Source organism: Gasterosteus aculeatus, chromosome 15, assembly GCF_964276395.1.
Source record: "Gasterosteus aculeatus chromosome 15, fGasAcu3.hap1.1, whole genome shotgun sequence".
In the NCBI taxonomy this organism is placed as follows: Eukaryota; Metazoa; Chordata; class Actinopteri; order Perciformes; family Gasterosteidae; genus Gasterosteus; species Gasterosteus aculeatus.
The window spans coordinates 6,840,530-6,853,419 of record NC_135703.1 but is presented as its reverse complement, the minus strand read 5'-3'; the positions used below and the strand labels follow the sequence as shown (position 1 = coordinate 6,853,419).

The window sequence follows — 12,890 nt, the reverse complement described above, 5'->3', positions numbered from 1 at the left end:
ATAAATAAAGGGATAACAGGTGGCTTCTGCAACTCGAAGAGGGCAAGAATAGAGGAAATGATATGGGGCTTCTTTCACACGATTTGTTTTCGACCCAATATTAACGAGCCAACATCTTTTATTCTGAAATAAAATATTCAAGCGGATGTGACGTCGTTATCCGTTTGTTGCAGTTTTGTTGTGGCAGGAGCTTGATTTAGATAGTATGGCCACTTAAGTTAAACCCCAACCCTAACGTGATTAATTCATTTGACAAGAAATGGAATGCTGCGTTGCATCCGCGCTGTTGTTTTTTATACCACTTTATTTACTTATTAACTTCCTCTGTTTTATTTTCGCGGATGCAGACTTCACCCTGCTGTGGGCAGGTCTGTTTGGACACAGGCCAGGTGAGCTGATTCAACCTCACTTGCTTGCTCTTATCGAGTCAACAGTTTCAATGTTTCTGTTACCCGATAAACCTGAGGGTCAACGAGGTTTCTGAGCAGGAAGTAAACGGTTTAAAAAAAAACAAAGAGTCCGCCGGTTTGATCGACGCGTGTGACTCACTTGACGCTCGTTTGAGCTGTAAAGGTCAGACTGCGCTTCACAGGCCAACGTGTTTATATCTGGGAATGATTTACCCACGTTTGAATATGAAGGATCAGAAGTGGGAGAAGTATCTATATTTTTGACTCGGTATCCGTAGGTAATTCAAAAGTATTCAAATTGTTTTGAATCAAAGTAAATGCCAATGTCCAGCATTGTCATGGTTACACCCACGATGCAAAAACCTCTACATACATTTTGGTTTTAGTATTGAGCTCCATAACTGTGGTTAAATCGTATTTGAACCACACTATTATTTAGGCTAACCAACTAATTATTTTCTCCGTAAAGAATCACACCAAATAACAACTAAATCATGTGCTTTAAATCATATACTTTTCATTTAACTAGGCATAATACAATAACTAATAAACTGAAACTTGTGGGACTGAGATCAAAATCGATTTAATTAATTTATTAAATTTAATATTTTACTTATTTTGTTCATGTGGGAGACCGGAACCAAAAATGAAAAAAAGGCAAATGCCAGTATGATATTGACATGGAGTAGTCTCAGACCCCACACATGACATGCATTGTCGTATTTCTCTTCTCTAACTAGAGAACAAACTGAAGGGGCTGGTGGTTTGGGTCACTGGAGCCTCAAGTGGTATTGGAGAGGAGCTGGCCCTCCAGCTAGCCGGGTATGGATCACGTCTCATACTGTCTGCTCGACGGGAGGACGAGCTGGAGAGGGTGAAACGTTGCTGTTTAGGTGAGATAATAAAAAAAAAACAACTCTATGTATATAATTGAATGGCAGAGCGGAAAAGGCCTATTTACATGAATACATGAATTGAATACTTTGCCGTGGAACTCTCATTTAGTCTTACTCAGTTGTGACTCACTAAATGTCTGTATTTTTATTTATTTTTTCTCAAGAGCGCTCCGACCTTCAGGATGAAGATATTCGTGTGCTTCCACTGGATTTGTTGGAGAGGACGTCGCATGAGGGAAAAGCCAAAGCTGCAATTCAATACTTTGGACGTGTAGGGCCACTACTATTCCTCTTAAAATACAATGAGCTTTCATTATTAGTTTAACTTACTGTTCACTTGTTATTATACTGTGTAGAACTCAACATCATAAGTTAAAATGGATACAAATTCAAATCATGCTGTGTGTTGTTGTTTTTTTTGTTTTTTTTTACTATTCTCTGGTTTTGTCTGATTCTTCCCTCCAGATTGATGTCCTAATTAACAATGGGGGCCGAAGCCAGCGCTCCCTGTGCCTGGAGACCAGCATTGACGTGTATCAGGCCTTGATGGAGCTCAACTTCCTGGGTACGGTCTCCATCACAAAGCAGGTGCTGCCTCACATGACGCAGCGAGGCACAGGAAGCATCGTGACCGTCAGCAGTGTGGTTGGCCTCGCCGGGGCCCCGCTGGCGACGGGATACTCCGCCAGCAAGCATGCTCTTCAGGTGAACGGGCCGCGGCTACGATAGTCACATGACTTGTGTTTGTTTTTTTCTGGTTTAATTTCTCCATAAAACCTCTGTGTGTGATTTGCCGTTCAGCCCGGTTGCTGATTGTTCCCGTTTTGTCCGTAGGGTTTCTTTAATTCTCTCAGGACAGAGCTGACTGACTTCCCAAACATACTCATCAGCACGGTGTGTCCAGGCCCTGTGCAGTCGCAGATTGTCCAAAACGCTTTCACGGAAGAAGTGCACAAGGTTTGTTATGCAGCTGTAGATTTTGAAAATAGCATGCGTTCATTTTATTCATGTAATATTACAGTAGCTTTTTAAGTGGTAGGTTTTCAGTGATGTTTTTTTCCTTCCCATTACCGAAGCCTGTAGCCGCTGCTGGTAACCAGGGCCACAAGATGCCAACCAGTCGGTGCGCACGTTTAATGTTGGTGGGAATTGCCAATGGCGTCAAGGAAATGTGGATCGCACAGCAGCCCTTCCTCCTGTTCTACTACGCCTGGCAGTATGCTCCTACATTCGCCTGGTTCATCACAAACATGTTGGGAAGAAAAAGGGTGCAAAATTTCAAAGCTGGTCTGGTAAGTACGTGTACAAAGTCAATGCAGTATTGCATTGTCTGCGATTTATTAGATGTACTATTTATTGGTTTATTTGATAAGGAGCAGTGACCCAAAACATTGCTGTAAATGTACCAGTTAGCCAAGAGGCTATATTTTTCTGTAGTCCCAAGTGGCAGGTGCTAAAAACCAAGTATAACATTATTTATAAAATGTTAACCAATATCGACGTTTTTACAATGCGTGCACAAACAGACTTCTGTAACACATGGTTACGTTTTTTCATCTGACTCTGTAGAAAGATGATTTTATTTTATAGTTGATCGGAGCCATGCTGGGAATTTTCGGGGTCACTAATCGTAATTATTGGCCAATCAGCCACAGGCCGATATAGACTAGGTTGAGATTTATTGATTCAAAATGAGGACGCATCTGTTTGGGTTTACCTGGGAAGCTCCCTACACGACGTGTAAACACCAATTCACCGTATTTGAAGATGAATGTACCTTTTAGTCAGAACGTGCTCACAGGGGCTGGGACCAGTCTGTTGTTGCTGGATGTTTGGCTTTGTACTGGTTCTCCGTGTGGACAACCTTGCTCCATGTCAAATGACTTCAAATACTCAAGCAAAGCTGAATCGTGCAAAGCTGTGTCTTGACAGCTGGGGGGGGCCTCAGCTGTTACTGACCTTGCTTGAGTCTAATAAGACGACGGTGGTCAGGGTACGACAGTGAGAAGGAATACTCGCCCGTGGTTCTGACTGACTGAAATTGTAGTGCCAGCAAATTCTGTGCCGTACAGTTGTCAGACAAAAATCTTTTCCTAAACACTGGGGTTATGGGAACGTCACAGTTGCAAAGGGAAATGTCTGGGAAATGGTGTTAACAGACTAACTTTCTGTTGCAGGATGCAGACACGGCGTATTTCACGAAGCCTAAGACCTCCTGAAAGTCCCAACCTCAAGAAGAGTATTGCTGCCTGGTGTTTGACCTTGAAAGGAATGTATTTTTGTATGTCTTTGCCTTCATCTCAAAGAAAAACATTTAAAAGCACAAACTGCTGTGAAGCATTTCAGTCTGATAAAAATGGGTACTTATATTTAATTCATCTGGATGTGAAGTAAATCCTACATTTTACGGTTTGTTGTTGTGTTCCATGTAACAAGCATCTTCCGATTATGTGGATTTCTGGATAAAAGCCAACATTCATTAGAAGATGGGAGTTGTATATTGGATGTAACAAATCAGTGGCACTAACCTTTTGGATATATTTTATGCACTGGCAAGTTGGTTGAGTGAAGCGTGACAAAACCGCTTCTGCCAGGCTATTTTATTACGAGTATACATTTTAACATATAAAAATCAATATGTACAGAAGAATATGGACAAATTCATTCAAAAATTGTAAACAATAGAATTGTAAACAAAACAATCGCACTAAACTACTTACACATACAGCAAGACACACTCAAGGCACATCCTTGACATCTTAAAACATTAAAACGTGTCCAGTTTTTGAGGACATAAGGGGATTACCAAAAAAATGTGAAATTTAAAAATTATAATAAAAATTTAATTATCTAGAAGGGAGGTGGGCAAATGTATTCACTTAAGCACAAACTTTAATAAAGAAACCAAATGATGAGGGATTTTTTCTTCTATGTGCCGTTCCAGGAGGTAGTCCACATAGTCAAAATCTGTTGAATGACATTTTGCAAAGTAATTCATTTCAAAACAACGTTCCAACGGACATCAGTCTTCTGAACTCACGTCAATGTTTTTCTTTTCACTATATTTTCCACATGAATTTTTTAATATAATTTACTTTGGAAATGGACTTTTTACTGTAGTAGTACCTACTGACAAACATCAATCCAGCCTCTTCAAAGCACGTCCAGGAGAACGGGCAGAAGATGTCAGAGGCAGGGGAAGTGGAGGGGGGCTGAGGAGTAAATTGGGTATCCGAGAGGGGGATCAGCTGCCTGAACAGTTAGGTTCCTCAGCATGAAGGGGTGAGCCTGGATGCTGTAACGCTCCTCGTCGTCATTAGTAGCATACAGGAGCTCCCAGGAAAGGTTCGCCCACTGGCCTCGCACCCCCTCTCCGTTCAGACGACCCACCTGCACCAGCTGCTCCTGCAGGGACAGGACTCGCCCTGTGTAGGTACCCTGTGGACATGGACAGTCCATTAAATGAGCTCCTTTCACTGGCATTGGCTCTACATTTGAAATACTCAACATTTTAAATGAATGAATAAGAACTAGTAGTAGTAGTAGTGGTGGTGGTGGTTCAGGTGTTGACTGTGCAGTTTAGACAGCATGTGTTTCATGGGCTGGTACGTGTGGTTACCATCGCAAGGTCTTGTCCTAGAGAGAACAGGAAGGGTTTCTCCTGAAGGACACTGTCGTGCCAGCCTTTCTCTGTCACCAGGCCGATGTACCAATCCCTTTCGTAGACCTCCAAGGTGCTGAACAACTCCTCAGGGGACTCCACCGGACCTAGACTCGCCTGATCGAACAGCAACTTGAAACTGAACCTGATGGCGAACATATAAGCACATTCAATCAAATACATTTTTGACAGACAAAACATTCTCATTCTGTGATCAGTTACCAAAACCTAGAAAGTCTTAAATGCAATTTTACCTGAAAGCCCGAAGTGCAAGCTGGTAAAGTTCTTTACTCGAGGAGAGCCAGTCGAGTCCTTCCGTCCATGGTATATCTCCACAATAGAGTCTGTAGACGTAACTGGGGCTGGTGAAGGCAGACTCGGCTCCCAGCGAGATGAGACATGAAAGTGCGACCTGTGTGTGCAGCTCTTTCAAAGCTTCATCTTCCTTCAGGGCTTTGGTCATGTCCTCCGAGGTCTCGTCCTGCACAGCAGGCCCAAACTGCCCCATGGAGAACCGAAACCAGTCGTCAGGAAACAGAGACCTGAGCTGCAGCAGGCGGGACGTCAGCAGAGGCGCAGTCCTCCACCCTGTCGGCAGGTTAAAAACCTCCGACTGGGGGCAGTTGAAGTTCAGCTGAGGGAGCGAGCCAGGACTCTCTCTGAAGATCTCTGGGTTCCGGCCTTTATCCAGCGCCGGCATCCCGATGCCCAAACCCAGAGGCTGCAGTGGCTGCAGGGCGGAGAGAGCCATGTTTTCAAAAAGGCTGTCCATCCCCACGGAGCCCGGCAGAGAGGCCCCCGCCTGCAGCGACGCGTGTCCAAGCTGCGCCTCCGCGGTCACCAATGCCACCGTCCGCCTGGCTGGCTGAGGTCCAAATAGGTCGTCCTCATCCGACCAATCACCGAAGGAGGTCAGGCTGGAGCTGTCCTGTCTGAACCTGAGAGAAGACACGTTGGATTCCACCACGACAGCCTCAGGTGGCTGGTTAGAGGTGGTTTGGGCCAGGTGGGAAGACTGAGACTTCCTCCCTCCAACTCCTGGCCCTTCTTCATTAATCCATAGAAATCCCTTATGCTTCTGCACGCAGTGTCGGAGGAGCAACCAGACCAGTGCTTTCAGAAAGTCGTCCTGAAGTTTCCTCAAGTTGTCATGTGAGTCGATGATGCCAGAGAGCACATTTCGGGCATCAGAGTAGACTCGCACTGCAAGTGCCGCACAGGGGGTGAGGGCGTTTGCCCAGTGCAGGTTAAAGCCCTGGGTGAAACCAAGTCGCTCCGGACGCTCAAAAGCAGCCTCGAACACCTCGTCCACCCTCCGGGCTTCCACCGTGTGGCAAGATGTCTCCTGCAGCTCCAGGCCCTGCAAGAGATCACAACCGTCACGTCGTAAAAGACGGCCGCCAGTCTCAAAAGCAAGAAGAGAAGGACACGGTACCTTGATGTTGACTGTGCAGTAGCCATAGCCTCTCTCCAGGATCATTATCCAAACCATGCGGTCCTGGAAGCGCCCGAGGAAATGAGAGCCGGGGGCTAGAGAACCTACAGGCGGGGGGTGGGGGGAGAAAATCATCGTACATGCAGGCATCCAACACGTGAAGAGACATGATGTAACATTCAGAACTAATGGTTCACATTCCTTTCATTTTTCATCAGCTCTGTTGACAATACGGATAATCTGGCTACCGGATGAGCTGCAGAGAGACATGAACCATCACAGTAGTACACGAGGGTCATGATACGGTTTGGACTGCCTGACTGCACAGATCTAAATATTACATCTTTTCTTAGCTTTGGTTTTCCATTAGTCTCTTAAAGAGAAGAAATCTGGGCAAAAAACAGACATTTATTTCAACGCAGATGAACAGCTACGGCAAGGTGAGGTTTTGAAGAAAATTAGGTTCACTGATAGTCGCTCAAGAATAACGTCAGGTCCAATAACGACATCTCAGAATAGTCCCGGCCGTACCTCGTGATGGAAAGAGACAAGCTGGGGGGGTAGACCGCTTCCTCGCTCGCCGCTCCACGGCCCCCCGTGTGAGCAAAGCAAGAGAACACTACAAACTGCCATCGCTAGACTGTGAGCGTCCACCTAACTTATTGTGAATTATACATCACAGCTACAGCACCACAAGAACAATAAAAAAAAGATTGAGTGACGACGTCACATCAGCAGTTTTATTTGGTTTGGAAAATTCAATTTATAAATTATGATTCCCTCGCTGCACTTCTTTTTTTTTTTTTACCGAGGCCCCGTCTGGGTGGAACACAGAACAAAATCCGAGCGGCAGATCGGTTTGTCTTACGAGCATTATGCGCTTAATGGTGTAGAAAGATGTGAATGTAATGAATACAGATCACAGCTATTTTTTTTGGGTCACTTCACAGGGAGCTCGACTGTTTGTATTACTGCAAGAGATTCCAAAGAGCTGCTTGCAACAACATTGCTCTATTAAACCATATGAGGTAATGGTTCAGTGCTCTTTGATCGCACACTATCCCCACTTCACCCACAGGAAGGTTTAGCCGATGGACTTGTCAAGGTAGGAGTGTTTCAATATAGCAACACGGTTAGATTATTAAAACAAGAAACTATTGATATCATGATCGATGGAATTTAAAGAAAATATCGAAGGCCACGATAACCATATTACGATACTGTGACAGTTCAAATTAACATTTAAAATAAAAATATATATATTCACTTTTGAATATTGTAAATAATAAATGTAGTCACAGGTTTAATTAGACCAATTGAAAAGTTAAATTAGGATAATATGAATTACAAATATTAACATTATTACAACATATGTAGCATTATTGTGTGAACTATTAACCAAGCATTATCGGAATAATATATCTTGAATAATAAAAACAATTTGCAGCCTTTATTTTGACTGGATTGTAATATACTTACGCTCTCAACAAACATGACAATAAAATATTCAGATGGATTTGCAGGCCATATAAATTCTAATACAGTAAACAACATTATCTCCTAAAATCAGAGGAAACGATTTAAGAAAAGAAGACACCATAGGAAGAAGATATAAAAGGATGGACAACTAACCCAGTGACCCTCTTGCAAAGGCCGTCCTCAGAGCAGAGGCCAGACTTCCACTCATCTGCTGGTAGAAGATGGAGTCCGGGCAGGGACAGGCGGTACCGACGGGGCCCGGCCAGCTGCGCTGAGGTCGCGGGAACCCCACCAGGAAGATGGGCAGGGTGAAGAGAGGCAGCAGAGGGGCGGAGAGCAGTGCAGACAGGGTCACCACCGCGAGCAACAGTGGACATAGGGAGGCATTCAGAGCCAAGAGGGTTCCAGCCGACTGACGCCGCTGCTTCTTCTCCGTCCACGAGGTCACCAACACTGTCAAGGTGAACTTTAGCTTGGTGAGGAACTGGGTCACTCGGTCCATCAGGAGGCCCACCTGGGTTTGGAACACACATCGAGAGCAGGGATCTACTGATGCACCATCAGGTCTCGTCAGCTGATGCATATTTAATGTACTATATGCAAGAGACATTTTCTACAAATCTGCAGGTTCAACACTGACCAAGGGGTTTCCAATGTGTGGTGGAAATAAGAGAGACATTGGCTTTGACCTCACCACAAGAAGCTGAACTCCTGTGCCCAGGTTGTCCCACCCTGGCAGCGTGTCGTTTCCAGCTGAAAGCCGCACCAGGACCACCACCACCATCTGCAGCAGGGCATCCTCGGAATTCTGCCACACCTGCACAAAAAGCAACCACTTCTGCTGAGCGCAAGATTTCAGCATGACACACTCAATTGTGCAAAGGTACCAGGACGACAGGTTTTTCATTACTCGACTTTTATATGATTTTTCTCCTGGTTACATTAAGAATCTACTCGTCTTCACTTTAAAAAGGTCTTTATTGTAGTGTATATTTTCTGCTTGTTCTGTTCATATCGACATAAATTATGAGGAAGAGTGAGTGTGAGCGTACCACTCTAAAGGCTCGTGTGAATCCCACACTGAGGGAAACCCGGTGGAGAAGATGCAGAGACTTGTCCAGGGACAGGAAAGCAATCATTGCAAACGGAGACACTGTGAAGTTAAACAGACCGTCATTGCTAGTAAGAAAAATAGATTTCACAGACAGAGCGACTGAGATTGGACAATATTAGACTTTAAATACAAACAACCTCACCGAGATAAAGAAGAACTCTTCTGATTGCTGCAGCAATGTATAATCCTCTATTTCTCTGCTTGAAAGTCTGCACATTGGACATGCCTTTAGGGTACAGCGGATTAAGGAATACCCCTCCAACTACATAGGCCCCCTGGATTTCTCTGAGAGCCCAACAGAAGCAGAAGAGCACTAGCAGGAGGTAGCTGACAGGAGCCTGGGGTCCCTTAAACCAGCTCTGGGACTGAGCTGAACCGAGGAAGTGATGCAACAGCCCCGCCTCTGACATCGCCACCAACAACAGGCTCAAATAGAGCAGCAGCTCCCTGCAGCCCAGATTCCAGCCAAATGAACTGGGTGGAGGAGTTGAGGACCCTCCTCTTCGAAATCCGCGTTCCCCAAAGGCTGCTCTGGGGCCTCTGCAGAGCGTGCCAACCTGGCTGAGGTCCAGGCTCAGCAGAAATCCCGTCGAGATGGAGAAGAGAACCACACCCAATGTTGATGGGATGAAGTAATTACACACTGCTACGCCAGCAGATGTTCCGAACATCAGCAGCAGCCTGTGGGACAGCGTACACACAATAGGTCAGTGCTGATGATTTACAGGTTCCGGTCACTGCTCCCATTGGAATGGGGCCACTAGAATCCACTGAGAACTAATTGCCCACTTAAAAGAACAAACAAAAAATGTGTTACGGTCAGACGTTCACTGTAAAATATTGGAGGTAAGAAATCCAAGTGTCACAAGGTACACAAAATGCTGGTGTGATTCTTCAAAACGAGAGCTCAAAGTGGAGATTATGACTAATAATCCTTTCCACAAATACAATGCATGATTACTGCCCCGACAAAATGACTTCGAAACTAAATATCCAACTGCCGACTCACACACACACTCTACTATATATAAGAAATTACAAATATATCATTTTCAGCAGAGACAGAATTTTTCCTATTATCTCATGACATGAGGGATCTACTGGTGTCAATTACAGACATGTTGCGGTTCATTATGTCGTTTGCAACTTTTTAGATGATCTCCTGTAGTGTAAAACTGCAGATAAAAGCCAAGAAGCATTCTCTTTAATACTTACCTGAGGTTGCTGGACATGGGCGAGCCCCCTAACCCAAAAACAAGCGTCTGCTCCATGCCCCAGAGGAGCAGGGCATCAAGGGGAGGCAGTATACCGAGCGCCCAAAGCAGAGGTAGGAAAAGGAACAGCACATGGAGAACCTGGCTGGCCAGTTGGAGCTCAGGGGCAGGCCCGGAGAACCTGAATCAGACCAAGGCATTGAGATGAATAATGAGAGCAAACGTTATAAAAAGAGGACTCCTCAATTCAAATCAGATTACTGTGTGTTGCTGTTGCTCACCTATCCGCCATGTCCACAGCAATGAAAATTAAAATGTAGAGGGGCCGTGTGAGTGGGGTGATCTCATAAGTGTCCTGTGCGTGGAAAGTGGCCGTCTCTGCGGCTGTATTTACGATGAGGGAATACTCCGCGATACAAAGTGTCACCCAACTCAGGACGAAGACGACGAGGGATACGCCGATGCTGTCATAAAGAGCGGTCAGTCTGCCGAGGAACACGTACCACGTCCCGAAGCCACAGAGCACCCCAGCGAGCATTGTATGTAGCACCACATTCAGTCCGAACCGCTTCCCCGGGGCAATAAATCGGACCGTCTCTGAGCTGACACAGTGGGTGAATTCCACGTCCTCGTCATCGACCAGGATGTTGGGCGCACCCAGTCTCTCCACCGTGCCGGTCCTCTGATCGGCGTACAGTGCCAGGGCCTGGACACCCGCTGCTGCCCCGAACATGAGCATACCGGAGAGCACTGTGGCATGGAGCTCCTGAAGCAGCTGCAGCTGGTACAGCAGCGTACCAATGCCCCCGAAAAGCCATGGCGTCAGGAACAGGACTACCTGGTTGACGTACACGTACGGGGGGGCACAGTAGCCCAACTTGAAGCGTGGACCTCCCAACACGGTCTGGGGGAAGCGCTTCCAGAAGAACTCCTGCTTGTACTCGTTAAGAAGGGGCACATCTGGCCCCATTCTGACCATTCCCAAAGGGGTGGCAGGTCATCTCCACACAGCCGGAGTAGGGGGTCCATTCATTGTCCCATGCAATGTGAAGCTGTCTGCAATGAAGCACACCTTCCGTTAGCAGGCAATGGAGGAAGCATTTAAGTCAAACGAACATTAAGGCATAGATGCCTTAATACAATACATCACTGGCATGGTCATAGGAGAAGACCCTAGTCTGTGCCTTATTAACATGAGTTAACTTGTGTTCAATGTATTCGTTAGCACGTAGTATTAAGGGTCTCCAATAAAAGCGGATGTATTAATAACGTCCTTTGGTTTCTGTTGTTTAACAAACACGGACCACTGAGCAACAGTTGCTGAGTTGCCATGAAAACATTCCACATCGGCAGTAGCCATGGATGCACTAACGTGGGGCTAACCTGGTCAAGCTAGTACCCGGACATTTCGAGTTGCCATATAGCCAAACCAGGTAAACAGCTACAAGTAAATGAGTTTCTGGACCTCCTTGAGACTGTTCCCATCTTTTTACGTAAGCAAACGTCAGATAGATTTTTGTTAGCTAGTTAGCAATGCCAGGAGGTTTTCTGCTTGACAACACGTTAGCATGTTAGCATTAACAGGTAAATAACAGCAGGTTGGCAACCTGGGTTCACACTGACTTGAGACAAACTTACCGTTAAAAGGAGAACAAAACCGCCGTAGCCAAGCTCTGTGTAATATTTGAAGATATAAGTAGAATTATGGAAAATAGGCGAAAATCGCCAACATTAACATTAGCAGCGAGCTAACCGTTTGAAAGCCAAGCAACATCGGCATAATACACAGACAGATTGTAACCAATAGGAGTGGCGAGAAGGAGAGAGCGCGCCCATTGATTGGATTAAAACAATTAAGCCCTGCCCCTTCACCATCTGACTCCGCCCCCTTACATTCACGTATGATCAAAACAAAAGAGAACGATATTTATGAGGATTAGAGAAACGACAAGCCATCAGCACAGGAATCACGGTCAATGCTGCTGATCTGCAGAATGAGGATGTGCCTATTCTACGCCGTATTTGTATCGCTACACCTGAGTGTGTGCGCGTTATTTCCTCTGTATTTGTAGCAATCGAGTCATTAAACAGCAGTTGTATGCTGGGTGTTCATCAACACACACTGCAAAGATTGTGTTATACGCGCTCCGTTGCACACAATTGCCAACCAGATCGTCTCTCAAATGAGTGTACCAACATACCAACGCCGCTCATCACACACCGGATTATAACTTTTAGATGTGATGCTGCGATTTAAACGGGCTGTGGATAATTGCAGTGCGTCAATCCGTGTGTGATCACTAATGAACGGACCAAAACGTTGGCACGTGGCTATCCCTGTGTGGCAATACGAGCGTCCTATGACACTCCAGGAAGAATAATCTCCAGCAACGCCACTTGGGATAGGCCCAAGACCATTCTTATTAAGGCACGCAGAGCCGTTCACCAAATCAGGGGTCAGAGACCATAAGATAATTATAAAAAATATAGTTTTATTTGTTTAATACTCTTTTTAAAATGGCAATATGTTCTGCGATAGGGAGTTTGAGGACTATAAAGAAAACCAACAAACAATTCAAATCAATAAACCAGCATGCATAATAAAGATGTAAACAAATTCAAATCAAACAATTCAAATCCATAAACCGGCATGCATAATAAAGATGTAAACAAATTCAACT

At 45.2% G+C, this 12,890-nt stretch overlaps 2 protein-coding genes across 3 annotated transcripts; one reads left to right on the top strand and one right to left on the bottom strand.

The window, feature by feature from the left end:
• The first annotated feature begins 101 nt into the window (after nucleotides 1–101).
• Nucleotides 102–4,221, top strand: dhrs7 (dehydrogenase/reductase (SDR family) member 7). Its single transcript, XM_040198683.2, has 7 exons — nucleotides 102–389; nucleotides 1,151–1,303; nucleotides 1,471–1,577; nucleotides 1,772–2,011; nucleotides 2,141–2,263; nucleotides 2,383–2,598; nucleotides 3,484–4,221. Exons 1-7 carry the CDS (start codon nucleotides 260–262, stop codon nucleotides 3,523–3,525), a joined length of 1,011 nt encoding a protein of 336 aa, XP_040054617.1. The 5' UTR covers nucleotides 102–259; the 3' UTR covers nucleotides 3,526–4,221.
• pcnx4 (pecanex 4) lies at nucleotides 3,836–12,021 on the bottom strand. Of its 2 annotated transcripts, none has more exons than XM_040198680.2 (11): nucleotides 11,848–12,021; nucleotides 10,491–11,265; nucleotides 10,211–10,390; nucleotides 9,138–9,676; nucleotides 8,934–9,034; nucleotides 8,576–8,698; nucleotides 8,035–8,395; nucleotides 6,403–6,506; nucleotides 5,222–6,327; nucleotides 4,926–5,112; nucleotides 3,836–4,744 (listed from the first exon to the last, which is right to left on the bottom strand). In XM_040198680.2, the coding sequence occupies exons 2-11, from the start codon at nucleotides 11,186–11,188 to the stop codon at nucleotides 4,493–4,495; spliced, it is 3,651 nt and encodes a 1,216-aa protein (XP_040054614.2). In that variant the 5' UTR covers nucleotides 11,189–11,265; nucleotides 11,848–12,021; the 3' UTR covers nucleotides 3,836–4,492. The 2 variants fall into 2 exon arrangements, with proteins under 2 accessions (XP_040054614.2, XP_040054615.2); XM_040198681.2 differs by having other exon boundaries at nucleotides 10,491–11,261; nucleotides 11,848–12,007.
• Nucleotides 12,022–12,890: the final 869 nt, after the last annotated feature.